This window comes from Staurois parvus, unplaced genomic scaffold, assembly GCF_062004578.1.
Source record: "Staurois parvus isolate SC_StPar_1 unplaced genomic scaffold, SC_StPar_1.0 ptg000957l, whole genome shotgun sequence".
Taxonomy (NCBI): Eukaryota; Metazoa; Chordata; class Amphibia; order Anura; family Ranidae; genus Staurois; species Staurois parvus.
In genome coordinates this window covers 247,638-271,392 of record NW_028318753.1, presented here as the reverse complement: position 1 = coordinate 271,392, position 23,755 = coordinate 247,638, and the positions used below count along the sequence as shown (strand labels likewise).

Here is a 23,755-nt window from a genome sequence, read left to right as displayed (position 1 = left end):
GGCTCTCTACATTCATTAAAAGGAATCCAAAGAAAAGCCCAGAAGCCAAGAGGACAGACATTGATTCAAAAAGTCTCCAGGAATTAGTCTACTGTACATTTCTTAGTGGAACCTCTTCCCGCAGCCTACAGGGTGAGAGGGGAGGTGTGTAAGGTGCCCATCGTCTCCAAGGTGGACTCTTTGTTCTCTTCGTTGGATGGAGCACAGTGTCAATGCATCTATGGGATTGAACTGTTCAAAGATTAAAAAGGATTTTGGGTCTTGAGAGTCAAGATGGTCTTATGTTGGGAAGAGAGGCAAGAGGAAAGCCCATGTGGGATCAATTTACGGCAGCGAAAAAGGTATTTATTTATTCAATTAAAGTGGAATTCCAGGCTTTTCTTAAAACTATTCTCACCCCTTTTCATACTGAGTACACTGTGAAAGAAAAATGTGTATACTTACTTATTCTCAGGTCACCCTGGTCTGGTCACGTGATTGGCTTCCCAGTGCTTCAGAGGAGAGGGTGAGTACTGACAATGGATGACCATTGGGTGATGTCACTACTCAGGCATTCCAGCCATTGTTGGAGAGCTTTCTCCTCTCCCCTGTTGCTGGCACTGGCTGACATGGAGAGATTGCATGACTGGATTGAAGCTGCCTTAGAATAGATTGTTATATGCATCTTTCTTCCACAAGGTAGTTAGTATCGGTGTTATAAGTGTAGTGGGAGCCTGGAATTCCTCTTTACTGTAACATAAGATTCCTTCCACTTTGTCATTAGAAAAATGTCTAGGCTATATTGCTTCCCCTTTACTCTAGAAATACAAGTTCCTCGTCTGTCATTCTGACCATCAGGTGCATACCTGGGCTATTGGATGCTTGAAACAACATTTTATTCTGCCCTTCCCCCCCAAAAAAACATTTAAAAACTAGTTCAATCTCTGCTAAGTCAGGCAAAAGCCAGTTCCTCCTGAGATTGCTAGGAGTTCCTTGAACAATGATCCATGACAAATTGATTTCCCAGCTACACTGGCCACCAAAGTTAAGGGTCAATTTTTGGAAAAATAAACCTTTATTGCCACTGTCCTAACAGTTCCAAGCCTAATGTTCACTTCATCAGTGTCCAATCTGAAAGGTCTTCCCTAGGGACAATTTTCCACTGACCACCAGTGTAAGGGCTTACATCTACACTACCTCAAAGCACTTATTACTCCACTTTCTCGGCACATGCCACTTCCCAGTGGACTGTCCTTTTGCATCCTCATCTCCAATGCAGGGCTATGCACTGGTCTTGATGATAACAGGACCTTAGACCACCAGAACATTGTAGTGCAGTGTTTCTCAACCTTCTTTCAGTCAAGGCACCCTTTAAAATTATGGCTAGTCCCGAGGCACCCTTTAAGATAATGAATAGTCTTGAGGCACCCTTTAAAGGGTGCATCGAGACTGTCCATAATTTTAAAGGGTGCCTCAAGACTATCCATTATCTTAAAGGGTGCATCGGGACTGTCCATAATTTTAAGATAATGGATAGTCTTGAGGCACCCTTTAATATAATGGACAGTCTTGAGGCATCCTTTAAGATAATGGACAGTCTTGAGGCACCCTTTAAAATTATGAACAGTCCCAAGGCACCCTTTAAGATAATGGACAGTCTTGAGGCACCCTTTAAGATAATGGACAGTCTTGAGGCACCCTTTAAGATAATGGACAGTCTTGAGGCACCCTTTAAAATTATGGACAGTCCCGATGCACCCTTTAAAATAATGGCACACAATTCTAAAATGTGAAAAACTATTCTAACAGCTTTATATAACGCAGCAACATCCACACATGTAGAACACCCACCATTAGAGGTGATTTATTCTTCCAAAGCAAATACACGTTTGCACACTGGTACTGACTAGTATTCCGATGTTTCTCCTCTCCCTCAGTTTTTCTCCATCACTGAGCTAATGTGACCCCAGCACTGATGGAGAGGGGCAGGGGAGGGTCAAACTAGGATACTGTGCAGGCAGCTCAAATTGGATCTGGTTAGGGTTGCCACCTCATCCCTTTAAAACCGAACACATATTAATTACACAGGTTCCGGGGCAAATTTAATGAGGATAAGGCACTAGGTGAGTTTAATTAGCACCGTAATCAGCCCCAGAACCTGTGTAATGACTATGTGTTCAGTTTTAAAGGGATGAGGTGGCAACCCTAGATCTGGTACCCTCCCACAGTAGCTTTTATTTCTAGACACTAAGGTAAGGGAGGTAATTTCCCACTGAACACCAATGCTAGGGGGCAGTTTTACAATGACCACCAATATAAGGGGTTACATCTACAGTGACCACTAAAGCAACAGGACAATTTTCCACTGGCCACCAATGCTAGGAGGCAATTTTCCACTGGCCACCAATGCTAGGAGGCAATTTTCCACTGGCCACCAATGGTAGGAGGCAATTTTCCACTGGCCACCAATGCTAGGAGGCAATTTTCCACTGGCCACCAATGCTAAGAGGCAATTTTCCACTGGCCACCAATGCTAGGAGGCAACTTTACAATGACCACCAATGTAAGTGGTCAATTCTATACTGACCACTAATGTTAGGATATACCACATTTTTTACTGTTTGCATTTCTTTTTATGTTACATATACTCATTTCTAAACGCGTACTGAAAATATTTTGTTGTACATATCCGGGAGGACTGTTTAACAGATCTGCCTGGGGTGTCCAATACTGTCTAGATGGACCACATTCTTTAGTTTTCTGTTTAACACCTCAAGCCAGACTTTGAAATCGTGTGACTTACAGTGAAGTCGCACAATTTCAAAGTCGGGGGACATGCCGATTTGAGGTGCGATTTGCATAGACATATGTGTCAGATGTTTATGCAAATCGCACCTCAAATCGGCATGTCCCCCGACTTTGTAATCGCACCAAAAGTAGTGCATGCAGTTGCACAATTTCAAAGTTGGGGGACACACCGATTTCGAGGGCGGTTTGCAAGACATCTGACACAGGTGTCTATGCAAATCGCACCAAAATGATGTATGCACTACTTTAGAGATCGGTGTGGCTCCAACCAAGTTGGAGGGGGGGGTCTGGTGTTGGTCAGTGTCTGGCTCTCTCCATGGGTGGGGGGGGGTCTAGTGTTGGTCGGTGTCAGGCTGTCTTTGCCGGAGAGGGGTGGGGCATCCAATTTCCGTGTTGCCTAGGGCAGTACAAAACCTAAATACGCCACTGGTCATATGGCATGCAAATTGCATGCCAAGTTGCACCCGATGTGACCGTGGTGTTAGGCTACATGTACACGACCCTGACCGCAGGCCGTGGGAAATCACAAATAGCGGCAATCGGGGTACTGCGATTTTGCCGCGTTTTGCCTTTTCCCATGGATGGCGGTCATAACGTTCCTATCCTGAACACGATTCTTCTGCGTTCAGGAGAGGGAGGTAAACCTCACAAACATGGCAGCACCCTTCTAAAAGCCTGTGTACATGGACACCTAGGCTTTTATGGAGTTGAGTTTAGGAGGTTTGGCAAAAAAATGCCAAAAGCTCCTAAACTGGAGTTTAGCAGCTGCTCGTGTACATGAGCCCTAAAACTTCCTACAACTTACAGATCATGACAATGTATCATAAGTTCCAATTAAATAAAAAAAATGTTTAGCTGGGTTTCACCAAGACCCGAGAATTCTGCACACGGGACATTTGGAAAACTCTTCTGAACGATGGAAACTGACTGCTGGAAAACGTAGGTTAAAAAAACATCAGTTTAGCCGCGTTTGCATACCGTGTTTATTTGCGTTTAGAAGCGTTTTTAAAAGATAACCTCAGGAGACCTTCCAAAATGTCCAGAATGAACTGAGAAACAGTAACAAATGAACAATTTCAGACATTTTTAGAGAAATAGAGAGAGCAGAAGCAGAGAGAGCAGTATGTGTTGAGATGACCTGTCTTTTCTGGTTGTATTCACAATGGATCCCATCATGAGCATAATGCATCGCGTTCTGCCATTTTTTCCTTCACGCGAAACCTGGAACTGACTGCGCTGGTGTACCGGGTCCATTTGAATACATGGAAAACGCTTTGCATGCCTTTCTGATGATGAAAAAAGGCTCTGGACAGCATCTGGACATGGAACAGTTAAAACGCTTCTAAACGCAAATGCGTATAAACACGGTTAACCGCATTTACACGCATTTACAAGTGTTTGAAATGCCGGTAAAATCTACTCCTGAACACAAGTTTAGTGCGTTCAAAAATGTCTGTAAACTCAACTGCCTGTAAAGGACGATGTGTACATGGACACATAGGAGAACATTAGGGAGAGTTCAGGGGCTGCTGAAAAAAACAGCACGTTCTACCATTTTTTCCTTCACGCGAAACCTGGAACTGACTGCGCTGGTGTACCGGGTCCATTTGAATACAGGAAAAACGCTTTGCATGTATTTCTGATGATGAAAAAAGGCTCCGGACAGCATCTGGATATGGAACAGTTAAAAAACGCTTATAAACGCAAACGCGTATAAACACGGTTAACTGCGTTTACAAGCGTTTGCCATTTGAAACGCCAGTAAAATCTACTCCTGAACGCAATTTTGGTGCGTTCAAAAAAACAGCTGTAAACTCAACTGCCTGTAAATGAAGATGTGTACATGGACACAGAAAAACATTAGGGAGAGTTCAGGGGCTGCTGAAAAAAATGCTCAACCGCTCCTGAGCGTCAGTTTAGCAGCTGCAGTGTACAAGAGCCCTAAGGCTTCATGCACACGGGGCTTTTTAATAACGCTGGTAACGTTAGCTGTGTAAAGTTGCGTTAAAAACCTGAGTTTTTCAGCGTTTTTGCATTAGCGTTTAGCTGCGTTTTGCAGCATTTTTTAGCATTCATGTTATTTAGCTTTTTTACCGCGGTTTACCGCGTTTTGCCATGTTTTTCAGCATTAGAGCGTTTTTACAGCTAAAAAACTCCTCTAGAAACCCACTAGTCCTGGGGTTTTTTTCCAGCTAAAGAACGTCCCTGCCAAAAAACGTTGATTCCAGTCTATGTGTGTATGGACACATAGGATAACATGCCGGGGATGGACACATAGGATAACATGCTGGGGATGGGCATATAGGATAACATGCCGGGGATGGACACATAGGATAACATGCCGGGGATGGACACATAGGAGAACATGCCGGGGATGGACACATAGGATAACATGCCGGGGATGGACACATAGGATGACATGCCGGGGATGGACACGTAGGATGACATGCCGGGGATGGACACATATGATAACATGCCGGGGATGGACACGTAGGATAACATGCCGGGGATGGACACGTAGGATAACATGCTGGGGATGGACACGTAGGATAACACGCCGGGGATGGACACGTAGAATAACACGCCGGGGATGGACACATAGGATAACATGCCGGGGATGGACACATAGGATAACACGCCGGGGATGGACACGTAGGATAACACGCCGGGGATGGACACATAGGATAACATGCCGGGGATGGACACATAGGATAACATGCTGGGGATGGACACGTAGGATAACACGCCGGGGATGGACACGTTACCTGTGTAAAGTTGCGTTAAAAACCTGAGTTTTTCAGCGTTTTTGCATTAGCGTTTAGCTGCGTTTTGCAGCATTTTTTGGCATTCACGTTATTTAGCTTTTTTACCGCGGTTTACCGTGTTTTGCCATGTTTTTCAGCATTAGAGCATTTTTACAGCTAAAAAACTCCTCTAGAAACCCACTAGTCCTGGGGTTTTTTTCCAGCTAAAGAACGTCCCTGCCAAAAAACGTTGATTCCAGTCTATGTGTGTATGGACACATAGGATAACATGCCGGGGATGGACACATAGGAGAACATGCTGGGGATGGACACGTAGGATAACACGCCGGGGATGGACACGTAGGATAACACGCCGGGGATGGACACATAGGATAACACGCCGGGGATGGACACATAGGATAACACGCCGGGGATGGACACGTAGGATAACATGCCGGGGATGGGCACATAGGATAACATGCTGGGGATGGACACGTAGGATAACACGCCGGGGATGGACACATAGGATAACATGCTGGGGATGGACACATAGGATAACACGCCGGGGATGGACACGTAGGATAACACGCCGGGGATGGACACATAGGATAACACGCCGGGGATGGACACGTAGGATAACATTGCCGGGGATGGACACATAGGATAACACGCCGGGGATGGACACGTAGGATAACACGCCGGGGATGGGCACATAGGATAACATGCCGGGGATGGACACATAGGATAACACGCCGGGGATGGGCACATAGGATAACATGCCGGGGATGGACACATAGGATAACATGCTGGGGATGGGCATATAGGATAACATGCCGGGGATGGACACATAGGATAACATGCCGGGGATGGACACATAGGATAACATGCCGGGGATGGACACATAGGATAACATGCCGGGGATGGACACATAGGATAACATGCCGGGGATGGACACATAGGATAACATGCCGGGGATGGACACATAGGAGAACATGCCGGGGATGGACACATAGGAGAACATGCCGGGGATGGACACATAGGATAACATGCCGGGGATGGACACATAGGATGACATGCCGGGGATGGACACATAGGATGACATGCTGGGGGGTTTGCTGGCTGTAGAAAAAAAATGTCAAAAGCCAAAAACAGCCGCTGTAAAAACGTCCCGTGTGGTTCCTCGGGGGTAAACAAACATTGAGAGACTAAAATGTTTAAAATATTATAACCCAATAAGAAAGTTGACTGCTACTGCGGACATTTCCTTTCTATACTTTTTACTATTATTATTATTTCAGGTACTTATATAGCGCCGTCAATTTACGCAGCACTTTGCTATACTAATGACCCTTTAGCGATCATAGGTATCCTGTGCATACATATAACACTCTCTGTTCTTGTAGGATTCAGGAGCTGCCCCTCCTTAAATATGCGCAGAAGAATCAGACACGGGCTCTAAAGAAACTGCTGGCTTTGGAGACCACCGACCCACTAATACGAGGTAAGTACTTCACTCTGGTTATTTAGTAAGACCACAAAAGTTGCACCCATAGCAATCTACTAAGAGCAATAATTCACAGCTAGGTGTATTATTATATTATTATTATTATTATACAGGATTTATATAACGCCAACAGTTTGCACTTTACAATATAACGGAAGACAATACAGCAACAATACAGATCAATACAAGAGGGATAGGAGGGTCCTGATTATTATTATTATACAGTATTTATAAAGCGCCAATAGTTCGCTCAGCGCTGTACATTACAAAGGGGGACAGAACATGTGACAGAACAATACCAATACAATGCAAAACATGAGGGGATCGAGGGCCCTGCTCCTTGGAGCTTACAATCTAGGAGGGAGGGGATGGTGGCACAGGAGGAGATAGCTGTGGGGGATGGAGTGGTAGGACGAGTGGAGGAGGTCGGCAAGTTAGCAGGGGGTGGGGTAGGCTTCCCTGAAGAGATGGGTTTTCAGGGTGCGCCTAAAGGTAGAGTAGAGTAGGTGATAATCTGATGGGTTGGGGCAGGGAGTTCCAGAGGATGGGTGACACCCTGGAGAAGTCCTGGAGGCGGGCATGGGAGGAGGAGACCAGGGAACTAGAGATCCTGGGAGCTTACAATCTAGGAGTACAGTATGTGTGTGATCACATCAGTGAAAACGGATTTCAAAGGCTGAGTTTACACTTACCCATTCTCTGAAATGCGATCTGCAGTGTACAACTTACCCACATGGAAGAAAAATATATTTTAAAATATATTATAAAAATATTATTCTTCCCAAATATATTGACAAATATTTGAAATACTACAATTTTGGCCATATTCAATATATTTAAAAACATATTTCAATAAATATATATATACTGTATGTTGAATGCATTTTTATTACTAAATATATGAAACATATTTTTAAAAATACATTTTATATTGATTGTATGTCTTTGAAGATACATTCAATCTACAATTTTGGAATGCAGTTACAAATATATGTAAAAATATATGTTAAAATGACTTTTTTATATGTTAAAAACAATCTGAAGAATATATTTAAAAAAAAATATATATTCTTTTAAAATATTGTTCATATATTTTGTAATAAATTAAAAAATCACATTTCAAAATGCAGTATATATATATATATATATATATATATATATATATATATATATATATATAAACATATATTTAGAAATATTTAAAAATATATACATATATTTTTATATGTATATATTTTTATATTTTATATTGTATATTTGTATATTTTAATATAAATATATTTTTATATATTTTAAACTTATTTTTTTAAATATTTTTCATATATTTAGTAATAAAAACGCATTTCAACATACAGTATTTATATATCTATCTATCTATGTATATATATATATATATTTTTTTTTTTTTTTTTTTTTTTAAATATATTGAATATGGCCAAAGTTGTAGTATTTCAAATATATGACAATGTGTGGCAAATGCAGCAAAATGCGCCTATAAATATTGCACTAGCCTTGCCACCCAAAAAGGAACAGGGCGACCAAAGCACATAGATTAGCCCCTTGAAGTGAATGGGCTGCCCTATGCCTGACACGAAAAATCACATGATAATCGCTCAACAAAAATTTTGAGTATGAACGCTTGTTCCCTCTACATGATATGGGAATAGGACCTCATGTATTGAAAATTAAAGATTGGTTGCCATACATAGCTTTTCCAGGTTCTGTCTCCTCCAGACTTGATACAGTATGTTTCCCTCACTGCCTCACAATGATGGACTTTCTTTTAGGTGCCCTTGGAGAGACTGCGCTACATCTCGCCGCACTCCACAATAACCTGGAGTCTGTGAAGATTCTGCTGGAACACACGCCAGGACTCGTCAACCAGCCCATGACTTCCGACCTCTACAAAGGTAATTAAAGGAACCGTTACAGGTACATTTAAGTCAGAATTTAAAAATTAAAACCTTGAACTGAACACTTGAAGCATTCCCTACTGGAACTGTAGCTGTCTTTTTTTTATCCCGACATTGCTGTACTGCACAGGTTGACTATGCTGCCTTTTTGCCTGTAGTTTGGTGATCCTGGAACATGCCTGCTGGGGATGATGGATCACCATCATCATTGTTGCCTCTTATCCACAGTCTGATGTTAAAAACATGAGGTGTGTGTTTATTATGCAAGGGACTATACAAGATTTTAAATAATGACCCTATCATGGTTTTACATAGAATTCTTTCTTTATTATGGTTAGAACAAACAAAAGCTGTACTGTACAGATTTTTTACATTTTTTTTTACAATCAATTCAAAATTGCACATTGTTATTATTTAGTCTTCTATTTAAAAAGTAGTGGTAACTTTACTCCTTAACTACTGCTGCAAAAAGCATAATGGTTAAAGGATCACTCCACTTTTGTAAAAAAACATAAAAAAATAGCAAATTAAAAAAAAAAGTGTATTATATTATACTTTTAAAAACATTAAAGAGACACTTTTTAATCAGAGTATAGCATCAAGTCATTGAAACTCCTTGGATATTGATCTGGTCAGGTAAGTAGCAGAGGGGGTTGTTAATCAGTTTCAGCTACTATTGGGTCAATGAAAATAACAACAGGTGCACTAGATGGGCAACAATGAGACGACCCCCAAAACAGGAATTGTTTTACAGGTGGAGGTCAGTGACATTTTTTTCCCTACTCGTCTTTTATGCCTAGTTTTGCATTTGCTAGGGTCAGTGTTACTACTGGTAGCATGAGGCGATACGTGGACTCTACAGAGGTTGCACAGGCAGTCCAACTCCTCCAGAATGGCACATCAATACGTGCCATTGCCAGAAGGTTTGCTGTGTCTCCCAGCACAGTCTCAAGAGCATGGAGGAGATTCCAGGAGACAGGCAGTTACTCTAGGAGAGCTGGACAGGGCCGTAGAAGGTCCTTAACCCATCAGCAGGACCGGTATCTGCTCCTTTGTGCAAGGAGGAACAGGATGAGCACTGCCAGAGCCCTACAAAATGACCTCCAGCAGGCCACTGGTGTGAATGTCTCTGACCAAACAATCAGAAACAGATTTCATGAGGGTGGCCTGAGGGCCCGACGTCCTCTAGTGGGCCCTGTGCTCACTGCCCGGCACCATAGAGCTCGATTGGCATTTGCCATTGAACACCAGAATTGGCAGGTCCACCACTGGCTCCCTGTGCTTTTCACAGATGAGAACAGGTTCACCCTGAGCACATGTGACAGATGTGAAAGGGTCTGGAGAAGGCGTGGAGAACGTTCTGCTGCCTGTAACATGGTTCAGCATGACCGTTTTGGTGGTGGGTCAGTGATGGTCTGGGGAGGCATATCCATGGAGGGACGCACAGACCTCTACAGGCTAGACAATGGCACCCTGACTGCCATTAGGTATCGGGATGAAATCCTTGGACCCATTGTCAGACCCTACACTGGTGCAGTGGGTCCTGGGTTCCTCCTGGTGCATGACAATGCCTGGCCTCATGTGGGGAGAGTATGCAGGCAGTTCCTGGAGGATGAAGGAATTGATACCATTGAATGGCCCCCACGCTCCCCTGAACTAAATCCAATAGAACCCCTCTGGGATGTCATTTTTCGGTCCATCCGACGCTGCCAGGTTACACCTCAGACTGTCCAGGAGCTCTGTGAGGCCCTGGTCCAGATCTGAGAGGAAATCCCCCAGGACACCATCCGTCGTCTCATTACGAGCCCCCCCCCCCGACGTTGTCAGGCATGCATACAAGCACATGGGGGCCACACAAACTACTGAGGACCATTCTGAGTTGCTGCAATGACATTTCAGCCAAATGGACTCGCCTGCTGCATCATTTTTTCACTTTGATTTTCGGGGTGTCTTTGAATTCAGTCCTCTGTAGGTCGATCATTTTCATTTCCATCAAACGATGGGCCGTCCTTACATTCCTCACACATTACCCCGTCCATGTCAGTATAGAGATACAGCATTATATTTCCCATTGAGATCTGATGTGTTTTCAAAGTGTCCCTTTAATGTTTTGAGCAGTATATATATACACACACACACCATATATGCATAGCGTATACAATTGCTACATAAGCTATATTGTAGTTGAATGCTATTAAAAATTTCCTTTCCTTTTCAATCTGCAATGCTTTAAAATTCAATAAAATCCAATACAACCACCTCCATGAATGTCATTTCCTGCTTGTGTGATTGGCTCACTGATTTTCCCAGAAGTCTTCAAATTTTAGACCCCCTGCAATAGGAATTTCAGTTTTGGTGATACCCCCTAGAGGTTAAATACTTCTAAAGAGATGCAGACCCTGCAACTTTCCTCACTGAGCGTGCACCAAGTGGTCATACAGAACAAGACCCTCCCATTCAAAATCAGTCTTACAAGAACATAGTGGAAAAAACAGCTTTTATTCAGAACAGTAAAAATTAGGAATCTGCTACAAAGTTTGTTGAAATTCCTTCAATGTACTGTTTATTGATCACCTAGAATAGATTTTTTTTTTTTCAACAAAAGTGAAGTTATTGCCCAGGGGGGCAGGATATTATGCCCAGGGGGGCAAGAAGGTCTGCCTAATCATGTGACCACAGTGACTGCTTTTAGGCCCAATTGGGAGTTCCAGGACCAGCATCCTTAACACCTTCCCACCCAGCCTATAGCAGATTGATGGCCGGGTGTGACACTCGCCATTGTGCCTGAATGAGCTGCTCAAATGGCTGCGGGGCTGCGCAGCGCACAATCTGTCACTGGATCTGTCCACGGGACACAGCCAATGACATATCACTACACGTTACCAGTGTCATCAATCACAGCAGATCACATGTCGATTGTATATAATGGATGGCTTCCCGTCCTGCCATCCATTGTATACAATTATGTTGTTAGCTGTGACTGGTCAAGGCAGTCACATGATACAGGCAGGGCCAATCAAAGCCCATCCGTATCATGTGATCAGCTTTGCCCAATCACAGCTAATCACAACAAAAGACTGAATGAATCAGTTTCATTCAGTAACAATGATTGCAAATATCAATGAAATACATTGGTATTAGCAATCATCATGTGTTAAAAAAAAATCCTGATCACTTGCCCAGAGCAGTTCAATGTTACTATGAGAAAATTGTATTGCTTTGGTCACAGTGGGCTGAAAAATAAAATAGTAAAAAAAAGAAAACATTTAATAATTAAAAAAAAAATAGAAACATTTGAAAAAAAATACAAATTAAATTATTATTATTATTATTATCATTATTTTCACCAAAGAAATGTAGCAGAATCAGGGGCGGACTGACCATTTGGAAACTCGGGCACTGCCCGAGGGCCCGGCGTCAGTAGGGGGCCCCATGAGATGCCCCTGGTACCTTTTTCATAGGCTTTCTGGAGTTTGGGCAAGGACACAGGGGCCCCATGATCCCCTATTGCCCGGGGGCCCCATGACTTGTCAGTCCGCCCCTGAGCAGAATACATTTTGACCTAAATTTATGAAATGTTATTTATTTGCAAAATTTTATAACAGAAACGAAGAAAAGTGCGTTTTTTATTTCAAAAGTTTCAGGTGTTTTTTGTTTTATTTAGCAAAAAATAAAAAACTCAGTGGTGATTAACCACTTCATGTCCGGACACTTTTACCCCCTTCCTGTCCAGGCCAATTTTCAGCTTTCAGTGCTGTCACACTTTGAATGACAATTGCGCGGTCATGCAACACTTTTCCCATATGAATTTTTTAGCATTTGTTTGAGACAGATAAAACTTTATTTTAAGTAGACTACTGTATAGGGGCTTTCCCACCTCAAGGGAATGCTGTGACTCTTTCACCTTAATGGGGTTAGCCAGGAATGTAAAGTGCTGTAAAAGAGAAAACCTGGGAGTGGGAACTGTACCCAACTGTACATGTCTGATTGGACCATGAAGTAATGGACTACAATGCCTTGTGTACAAGTAAAGAACAATTCCAAAAAGAAGCAGACTGATCCTTCATTCCAGTGCCCTATACCTGGGGGAACAAGAAGAAGAAGAACTTAGGCAGGAAACTATCAATGGTGGGAAGAAGGAGTGGCAGTGGTGACGGGTCTTCTGTCTGAATCATATGGGTAGTCAGCCTCCGACAGACCTGGCCTGGAACCACTGCACTGGGGCACCCTCACCTGTATTGAATTCATGTAGACCCTTGCTAAAGACCTTCTGGCCATACAGCCAAAGCCCAGGGAAGGTTTCCAGTCTACATGTTCCTTGATTTAGGCATCCTTAATGTTAAGATCAAAGACTGTGGGGAGGTCACTGGGGTGTCCCATCAACCGTTTGCTATGGGGCCCCACGATCTGCAGTTATGCCTCTGTACCTAACATATTTCTGGGACAGGACATGAAGGAAAATTTCTCTAATGGGGAACACAGATAGCACAATGAAGCTAAGTTTTAAGCCTTCCCCGGTTCTCCAAAATTAGGGAAAAAAGTGTTGGCTGACGATTTTAATTAATTATCCTGCAAGGTAGTCCACCAAACTTTCACTGACAGATCTGATGAATATGTTATCAGTCCTTTTTTTTGACAGCTTTCCCCTTTCTTGTACCTTGGCAGGTCAGACAGCACTGCACATCGCTGTAATGCGTCAGAATGTGGCAGTTGCACAAGAGTTGATACGGAATGGTGCCAACGTGTCCTTGCACCGGGCAGTTGGAACGTACTTCCAGCTCAAACCCAACTCCTTCTACTATGGTAAGTAAGTGCTTGCTTTCCTGTTTTCTGCTCCAAATTGATATTTTATATACATGTAAGTCCTAACAATGAACTCCTTTTAATTGCTCCCTTTTGATCTATTAAATATGACAATTAACAAGTTGCAGACTTTGGGCGTGCTACACATGCTCAACAAAACTTGCCCATTGTACACAGGGCATGTGTAGCACACCCAGTCTCTCTGCCCTGTTTCTGGAAACCCCCCTCCAATAGCCAGCATTACAGTATACTGAAAGGAAAAAGTCGGCAGCTTTAGCTGTCAAAAAAGTAGTATGAATCAGTGTTAAACAACCTATCTTCAGACTGCAATTATACAAAGATACCCAAAAACGTACTGTTACATTTGTATCTTTCTGTACCAGGGGCGGACTGACAACTCATGGGGCCCCCGGGCAATAGGGGATCATGGGGCCCCTGTGTCCTTGCCCAAACTCAAAAAAGCCTATGAAAAAGGTACCAGGGGCATCTCATGGGGCCCACTACTGACCCGGGGCCCTCGGGCAGTGCCCGAGTTTCCAAATGGTCAGTCCGCCCCTGTTTTGTACATTCATCTGCAATCCAAAGGGATGAATTTAGATCTGCAAATGATGTCATTAAAAGCTACCTGACAAGTAGAAAAAAGTTTTTTTTTTTTAAATAAAATATTCCTCTGTTTAACCCCTTATTAACCCTTAGTTTACGCTAATGAGCCTTAATTAACTCCTTAGTCTCCTTCTCTCTTCAACTATTATTTTCCTGCTGATTTTTTGTTTCTATTTTATTAACTATTAATATTTAAACTTTTTTGCCTGTGTTTTGTTCATAAATATTTGTACATATTAAAAATATATTTTAAAAAAGCACAAAATTGAAAAAGAAAACCTAATTTAATTTGTAAATAACTTTGCACTGTTTTGTAGCAGAATCATAATTTTTTTTCATTTGAAAGAGGACAAATTACAGATAACAACGCACAGTAGTACTATTTATTTGGCACTGGACCCAAAATTTTTAACTGGTTTTTAAAAGGTGGACAACGTCATTACTCGAGCCTGGGGGCTTGGTCTTAGCAGTTCACCCCAAAGCAGGGACCCCATAAGAGAGGGGGTTCAACTGAATTGAGCAATCCAAGTGTCAATAAAAGTGGCAAATGGAAATTATAAGTCCAGCATCTTTAACTGGTTGATGACAAGAAAAGCAAAGGACAGCCAATGTGTTTTAGGGTCACAAAATGTCCCTTCATCAGGGTTTTGTAGAACAGCAGAATATTATATGAACTCAGAGGTGCTCCAATGTAGATCAAGGCCCCTTTTCCATTTTGGTTTGAACATGGCTACTGATTGTCTTGCCTACTATCCCATGCCTGGCAACCAATCTGCATAGGAGCACTTTCAGGTCCATATAATATTGTGCTGTTCTACATTTCCCCCAAAAAGAGGAATTTTGTGACCTCCAAAACATGTCCTTTGCTTTTCTTGCTATCATTAGTAGAACAGTTAAAGATTTTGGACTCTCCAGATATCCATTAGTTTCTTTCATTGACTGACTACCCTTGGATCTAAAGAATTCCAGGTATGGATATTTTTTATGTAGGACCTTCATATACTGTATAGGCATAGCTACGTTGGACCTTCATGGAACTACATAGCTATGTATATACCATACCTGGCTGATCCCCTGGAAGCTTGAAATCTCTGTAGCAGTCGCCACTACTCCAGTGATCTCCAATAGGTTCCATGCCCTGCTGCATTGTGAACACGGGACATGAGGTTGCTTGCTCAGCACTGGCACCATTCACAAAATGCTTTTTTTGCCAATGAATGCAAAAATTCTCTGATTGGGTAAGGTGGAGGTCAATAAATGCTTTGCAATTATTAAGATGCAAAGCATTCTCTGAATGACACTCATGCGATCTCCTGTGTTCTCCAGGCAGTCGTTTGGTACAAGACCCAGAATCCAGTGGAGATAATTGGAGTAGGGGTGCCTACTACAGTGATTTCCAGCTTCTAGAAGGCTGGAACTGGCCAGGGAATATACCATACATGATTACATTTTCCAAGCTGGATGAATGTAACTGTAAAAATATCATACTTGGATTTCACCTTTAACAAAAAAAAAAAAAACCTGACAGAGTTTGTGACCCTTCTCCATCCAGATGAAAAATGAATTTTGACTCTACGTGTAACTCAATCTCGTTAGCAACTTGCTGAATAAAGCAATGCATTGGCCTATATCTGAGGCTTTTGAACTGGTAATGAGTCGGCATATTTTGTATGATAAAAATAAGACAAAAATATTTTACAGAGAGAGAGATATGAGTCAGCAGTATAGCGATTGCTGATTTGGCGGAGTCACAGAATATTTAAGATTCCATTCTGGTTCTGCATATTGTTGAAGCATGCGACATTCTATGATGTATTAATCAGTGGAAATGCAGGGGAACGCAGTTCCAGCACCTCTAGCACAGAATGTATGTACTGTGAAAAGGGGGTCAGGGTGTGCTGGAGGGTCTATTGATGCTGGCTACTTAGGATCTATTGTAGCTGGGGGGGTCTATTGTTGCTTGGGTTATCTATTGTTGCTCTGGGGATCTTATGTTGTTGGGGGGGGGTCTACTGGTTAGGGGGAGGGTCTATTGATGCAGGCTGCTGGGGAATCAGTTGTTGCCAGCAGGGGTCTATTGTTCCTGGGGGTGAATTTTGTTCCTGGGAGGAGGCTGTATTATTGCTGGGAAGGATCCATTGTTGCTGAGGGGATCTGTTGCTGCAGGGGAAGTCTGTTATCCTGACCATTTGGAAACTCGGGCACTGCCCAAGGGCCTGAGGTCAGTAGGGGGAAACACAGGGGCGGACTGACAACTCATGGGGCCCCCGGGCAATAGGGGATCATGGGGCCCCTGTGTCCTTGCCCAAACTCAAAAAAGCCTATGAAAAAGGTACAAGGGGCATCTCATGGGGCCCCCTACTGACCCCAAGCAGTGCCTGAGTTTCCAAATGGTCAGTCCGCCCCTGGGGCCCCATGAGATGCCCCTGGTACCTTTTTCATAGGCTTTTTTTAGTTTGGGCAAGGACACAGGGGCCCCATGATCCCCTATTGCCCGGGGGCCCCATGAGTTGTCAGTCCACCCCTGCTGTTATCATTAACCAATTCCATACAAATGATTTAAAACCACAAAATAGCTTTGTATTCTCTAAAAAGAGGCAGTACTAGGGGGTGGATATGGGGAAGAGACAAGGGATGGTGCTCAGAGGATTGGGGACGGAGGGTGACTCAGGGGCAGGGGCGGACTGACAACTCATGGGGTCCTCGGGCAATAAGAGGTCATGGGGCCCCTGTGTCCTTGCCCACACTCAAACCACACCCAAAAAAAGCCTATGAAAGATACCAGTGGCATCTAATGGGGCCCCCTACTGACCCCACGTCCTCGGACAGTGCCCGAGTGCCTGAATAGTCAGTCCGCCCCTGCTCAGGGGAAGGGGGAGTACCTGCACCTATTCTCTAAGAAAAAAAGCCCTGGTATCAATAATTTTGGAAATTTAGAAAACAAAATAGGCTATAAAAGCTGCTCAGCCATCAGAAAGTGTAGCCACCATCTAGAAAAAAACCTGAAAAATGAACAATGTGGGCAGATTTCATTGTATGGGGTTATTTTCCAAATAAACTCGCTTCTACTGCACTGAAATCTTTAGCTATAGTGGCTGCATTAGTGTAAAACATAAGAAGTTAATTAAAACAGATAAAAATTAAAAACAGATAAAAATTAAAATTGGAGTTGGTACCGCTCCCTGTCCTTTTTACATGTTTCTGTGTTGTAAATGTAATGGTATATATGGGGAGAAAATTGTTTCTGTATCTAAACCCAACAACAAAAATGTAATACATTGCAGCTTACCATTCCTTAGATGCGATGGTTGAATTATTTTTCTTCTTTCAGGCTTTTTTTCCTTAAAATGTTCACCTGGTAATCCTGCCAGTAACAAACTTCCTGTTTTAGGGTGATAACATTGCCAACGAACTGTATCTATGGAGGAGCAGCGTTGTCACCCTAAAATATATCCGCTCACAAGATTTCTGGCAGGACCAACTGTGTTGTTTTTTGGGGGTATTTTTGCACTTACGAAACAATAGCAAAACACTTTCAATAGATAGACTAAATAAGAGGATAAAATTGAAGTTTATTTTTAGGGTTTACATACTCTTTAACCCCCTCAAGTCCGGACACTTTCACCCCCTTCCTGCCCAGGCCAATTTTCAGCTTTCAGCGCTATCACAGTTTGAATGACAATTGCGCGGTCATGCAACACTGTACCCATATGAATTTTTTAGCATTTTTTATTTGAGACAGATAAAACTTTATTTTGGTGGTATTTATTCACCGCTGGGATTTTTACTTTTTTGCTACATAAATGAAAAAGTCCAAGAATTTAAAAAAAAAAAAAAGTTTTTTTCTTATACAATTTTGCAAATAAATAATCTTTCTTCATAAAGCTTGGCCAAAATTTATTCAGTTATCTTTTTAGTAAAAAAAAAAATAACCCAAGTTTATAACCAAAAATTATAATTTTTCTAAATTTAATTTTTTTTTATATTATTATTTGTTTTTTTTTACATATTGTCGCCCTAGCAGTACAGTGTCACCATGGTGACACTGTGCTACTTTTGGGGGGTTATGAAGATTTTTTTTTCTGTACACTGATTGCTTTTACACCCATAAAGGCTGTAAAAGCAATCATTTCTCCTTCTCTCTGGCTGCATTCTTGCAGCCATTGAGAAATACTGTGTGAGCTGTGATTGGTCACAGCTTGTCACATGGTACAAGGCTGTTGTGAATAGCGTTGTAACATGTGACCTCTGTGATTATTCACAGATTTCACACGTAGTAAGCAATGTCAGAAGTGACATCTTGCTTACTACTCTTCATGTGATCACTGACTGGCCAATCAGTGATCACATGATCGGGACCTCGCACAGAGGTCCCGTAAAATGATCGGTGTTCCACTGTGTCCGGAGGACACAGTGGGCACAGGATCGCGGTGCTGCACACTCTCAGGGAGCGCGCGCAAGAAGGGGGCGGGGAGGCCGTTTATAAACGGCCACCCGCTCCTGCACTGCTCCCGCCTGGCCGTTTATATACATGGGCCAGACGGGAAGTGGTTAAAAGATGTGGCAATTTAATTCCGGGAACACCCACAGCATAGCACTATGATAGTCACACAGCCATTTGCACTTGAGCCTGTTCTGACACGCACTCGCCTGGGTCGCAGACCAGTTGACTCAGTCTTTACAGAGTAGTAGAAAAAATAACACGTGTGTGCGTTGTGTTTGTATGACAGGAAACTGGAACAGCGGATTAACATCACATTTTGAGTAAAAATTGGTAAAAGTGCAAGAGAGACTTTAGCTGTTATAACAGGCTAATATTGAACATTCTATGAAGAAATCAAGTGTTTTTGAATGGCATAGGTTGTATAAAGAGGGGTGGGAAGAAGTCCACGTTGACTCAAGAAGTTGGAAGCCAAAAACGCAAAGGGCGGATGCAATTGTGGACAGAGTGCAAACCCTTGTATGCTCAGATCGAATGAGTGCGTGAATGATGGCAGAAGAATTGAACATGAACAGGGAAACAGTGCGGCAGATTCTAACAGAGGATTTGGGAATGAGAAAGATATCTGCAAAGATGGTGCCTCGAATCTTGACAGAAGATAAGAAAGAACGTTGTCTTCAAAGTTCATCTGATCTTGAAGAATGCAGAGGTGTTTGGTAGGGTTATTTCCTGTGATAAAACCAGGTGTTTCCAGTATGATCCAGAAATAAAATGCCAGAACATCCAGTCGAAAACAAAGAATTCACCTCACCTGAAGAAATCACACGTTTCATTCTCAGTACAAAACCATGCTGGTGTGTTTTTTAGATCACAAGGGGATAGTTCACTACAAGTTCATAGAACATGGTACAATGGTCAACCAATATTATCACTTGGAAATTCTAAAAAGGTTACAGGAATATATTTTGAGGAAAAAAACAGAATTCTGGCCTGACAAGTGGATTCTCCACCACGACAATGCTCCTGCACATGGTGAGTTAAGTGTTTGTAAGTTCCTGGCAAAAGAATCATTCCACAACTTGACCAACCTATGTATTCCCCTGACTTAGCACCCTGCAACTTTTGGCTGTTTCCAAGGGGCCTTAAGAAGACACAGATTTGATGACATTTCGAACATCCAACATGCCACGACATAGATACTGGAAAACAAATTCCAGGAATGTTTCTGGTAGTAGCACAGTCGTCTAGAAAATCTTCACAAGGGGACTACTTTGAAGGTGACAACAGCCGCTAGTGTATAGATATACAAACATTTTTTCTTTCTTTACACAGTCCATTCCATGAATTAAATTGTCAGACCTCATAAATCGAACCTGATCAAACCTAAAATATTTTAAGGTAACTAAAGTAAACTAGTACAAGCACCTTACCGTTACCTATGCTAGTTTTAAATTCATGTGTAGTTCCATCCGATACTAGGCCCAGGCATTATGTGGGACCTGCACAAGTCAAGGTGTAGCCTATACTGTTGCCTGCACACAAATTAAGGCTTAGCCTATACATGGAACCTGCATAAGTGTCAGGACCAGGACCTGAACCAACAACCTTTGCTTCCTCTGGCAGTGGCTCTCCTTGCTGATCCACCTGAGATGCTGGACAGCTCCCTGTGTGATCCTTTGGCCTTGTCTTCTGTTTCTGGTGAACCTTGAACTCTTTGCTCCTCCCATGAACTTCCTGATTTAAGTCATGTCTCTGCACTTCCTGTTTGCCAGATTATTGTACCCTCTCCAGATGGTATCTTGCTCCTTTGTGCACCTGCAGCAGCACTTATCTCCACTATCACTGATTACCAACCCAAACCAAGCTGCAACAACTTAACTTGTTATTGACCTTTGCCTTGTTTACTGACTATGCTTCTACTTAATGGCAACCTGCTATATCTGCTACTGGACTCCAGCTTTCTCCCCTCTTGTTAGGGCAATCCTAAGGACCACAACCCGGTGATAACAGGCAGCAAAACCCATCTCCATCATCAGAAGCTCTGGTGAATACTGGTTAGTGCTTAGACACCACACCTTGGGTGAGCACACGTCATTCGCCAGGGTGACCTGCTTGCTTTCTTTTCCTGCTGATCATTTGGGAGCCTTTCTACTGCTATAGTTACTGGTCACAGAGCATGACACCTAACCATGATAATAAGTCAAGGTTTATCAATACATGTGGGGTCTGTACAAGTCAACGTTTAGACTCTACATGGGTTGCACAAGTCAAGGTTTATCCTATACATGGAGCATGCACAAGTCAAGGTTTAGCCTATACATGGAGCATGCACAAGTCAAGGTTTAGCCTATACATGGAGAATGCACAAGTCAAGGTTTAGCCTATACATGGAGCTTGCACAAGTCAAGGTTTAGCCTATACATGGAGCATGCACAAGTCAAAGTTTAGCCTATACATGGAGCATGCACAAGTCAAAGTTTAGCCTATACATGGAGCATGCACAAGTCAAGGATTACCCTATATATGAAGCTTGAACAAGTCAAAGTTTAGCCTATACATGGGGCTTGCACAAGTCACGGTTTATCCTACACATGGAGCATGCACAAGTCAAGGTTTACCCTATACATGAAGCTTGCAAAAGTCAAGGTTTACCCTATACATGAAGCTTGCAGAAGTCAAGGTTTACCCTATACATGAAGCTTGCAGAAGTCAAGGTTTACCCTATACATAAAGCTTGCACAAGTCAAAGTTTAGCCTACACATGGGGCCTACACAAGTCAAAGTTTAGCCTATACATGGAGCCTACACAAGTCTAGGTTCATCCTCTACATGGGGCATGTAAAAGTCAACATTTGGCCTATACATGGGGCATGTACAAGTCAACATTTGGCCTATACATGGGGCATGTACAAGTCAAAGTTTGGCCTATACACAGAGCCTGCAGACAAGTCAACATTTAGCCTATAAATGGAACTGGAACAACTCAAGGTTTAGCCAAGCACTTCCTAACACTAAGCCATACTCCTGTCATTTAACTGTCAACTACCAGATTCTGTGCTGCCCACCAAAGCGCTGACATTTCACAGTTGAACAGCAAGGGAGAGACTTGGTGTCACTAAAGTACAGGGTTGGACCAATATAGTTGTGTATTCATTAAAAAAAGTTAAGTTAGATGTAAACCCTGTTTTAATAACTTATTTTGCTACAACACTTTTATTAAAATACTGATTTCACCTCAATTTATCCTTTGTAACATCTCAAGTGCTGCTTCTTCTTTCCAGCCACTTCATGCATCTCAGTGATGGCCGCATGACATTTCTCAGGGCAGGTTTCCTAGTGGTGCCAACAGTGGATCATACCTGTGTAATGTGTGTCGAAACTGCCACACAGACTTTCAGTGGAGACTAATAGGGACAATGCAGGAAGAAAATTAGAAAACTGGAGCACAGTGCTATCACCCTATGGCATGAAGGACCCGAACAAGGACCTTCATGGCAGGAGCAATTATTATTTTCATGAAATCAGCACAATTAACATTTGTATTAAAAAATTTGAAATATCAAAAATATTTCAGAATTTCCATTAATTTAGTAAAACCTATATGAGATGTTTGTGTTTGGGTTTACCTCTACCCAGGGGTGGACTGACCATTTGGAAACTCGGGGCACTGCCCAAGGGCCCGGGGTCAGTAGGGGGCCCCATGAGATGCCCCTGGTACCTTTTTCATAGGCTTTTTTGAGTTTGGGCAAGGACACAGGGGCCCCATGATCCCCTATTGCCCGGGGCCCCATGAGTTGTCAGTCCGCCCCTGCCTCTACCCTAACAAACCCAGCAATATTATAAAGTGTGAAAAGTAAAGAGTTCTTTATTATTATATGACAGGAGAACACGTTCTTTCCTTTGCTGCCTGTGTGGGGAATACAGATCTGGTCCGAGTCTTACTGCAACATGGAGCCGATGCAGAGGCCAAAGATTCCCATGGTGAGGTTACTCTGCTGTACAAATTATTTTATTCTGTAATTACCAATACATCTTTCTGTTCTTGGGTCCTTAAAGCAGAACCAGTACCATCGATTTAACAGTTTCCTAAAACAGTTCCATTTAAGGCATGCCGTGAATGAGAACTGTCACCGCTGCTTTTGCTGTCAACCAAACTGTCGAGCCATCAAATGGTTGGTGTCATAACTGGTTACATGTGCAGCACCATCAAACATAGGCTAAGATGGCAGCTTCCTTGGCTGTAAATTATGGAGGGTGTAACGTAACCGGACCCGGACTGCACTTGGGTATTTCCGTTAGACTCCCCCTTCCCTGTCCGAACACAGATCCACGGACACCACCGCTGGTCATACAAGACGAGACAGCACCAGACTTGTATGAAAAACAGGAAATAGACTGCTTTATTTTAACACAGATACAAGATATATACACAGGGCGGGGAAATACACACCCAGACAGGAAACACATCAGCAGGCTGTCCCATCAGGGGGAAGGGCTGCCGGAAACATTACATCCCATAATACTTTGCTCTCAAGCAAGACACACAATAGAATAAAGGGATGCACCACTTGGCAGTGAACAATGACCAATACACAAACATTACATCCCATAATAGTTTGCTAGAACAATGGGATGCAGCCGCATGGCAGAGAACAATGAACAACCCCCACACCAATATTAGAACATTTCACCCTGTACCCCTAACAGGCACAGGGTAACTTACACATAATGGGATATGGAGAGCTGAGACAGGGGTCTCCCCACCTCTCTAAAGGGGGCTGTGTTCCATGGGCCCCCCACCCATAGTCACTCCCGTCACAGAACCAGAAATCAGCGGTACTCTCAGTTGCCAGCTGGAGTGCAGGCTAGAACTGACTATCCTCGGGAATGGATCAGATTCTGGGTTTATGATCTTGCTACAAAGCACCCCATACAAGCACTTGTAGCAGATCAATATACT

At 42.8% G+C, this 23,755-nt stretch overlaps 1 protein-coding gene across 1 annotated transcript in view; it reads left to right on the top strand.

Moving 5' to 3' along the window:
* Window positions 1-273: 273 nt before the first annotated feature.
* The window catches only part of LOC149441702 (transient receptor potential cation channel subfamily V member 5-like), a 59,624-nt gene continuing 36,142 nt past the window's right edge, over window positions 274-23,755 (top strand). The window contains exons 1-5 of the mRNA XM_089657023.1: window positions 274-341; window positions 6,935-7,032; window positions 8,823-8,945; window positions 13,614-13,751; window positions 22,678-22,776. Coding sequence (XP_089513149.1) covers window positions 274-341; window positions 6,935-7,032; window positions 8,823-8,945; window positions 13,614-13,751; window positions 22,678-22,776 — 526 coding nt within the window. The remainder of the gene's footprint in view (window positions 342-6,934; window positions 7,033-8,822; window positions 8,946-13,613; window positions 13,752-22,677; window positions 22,777-23,755) is intronic.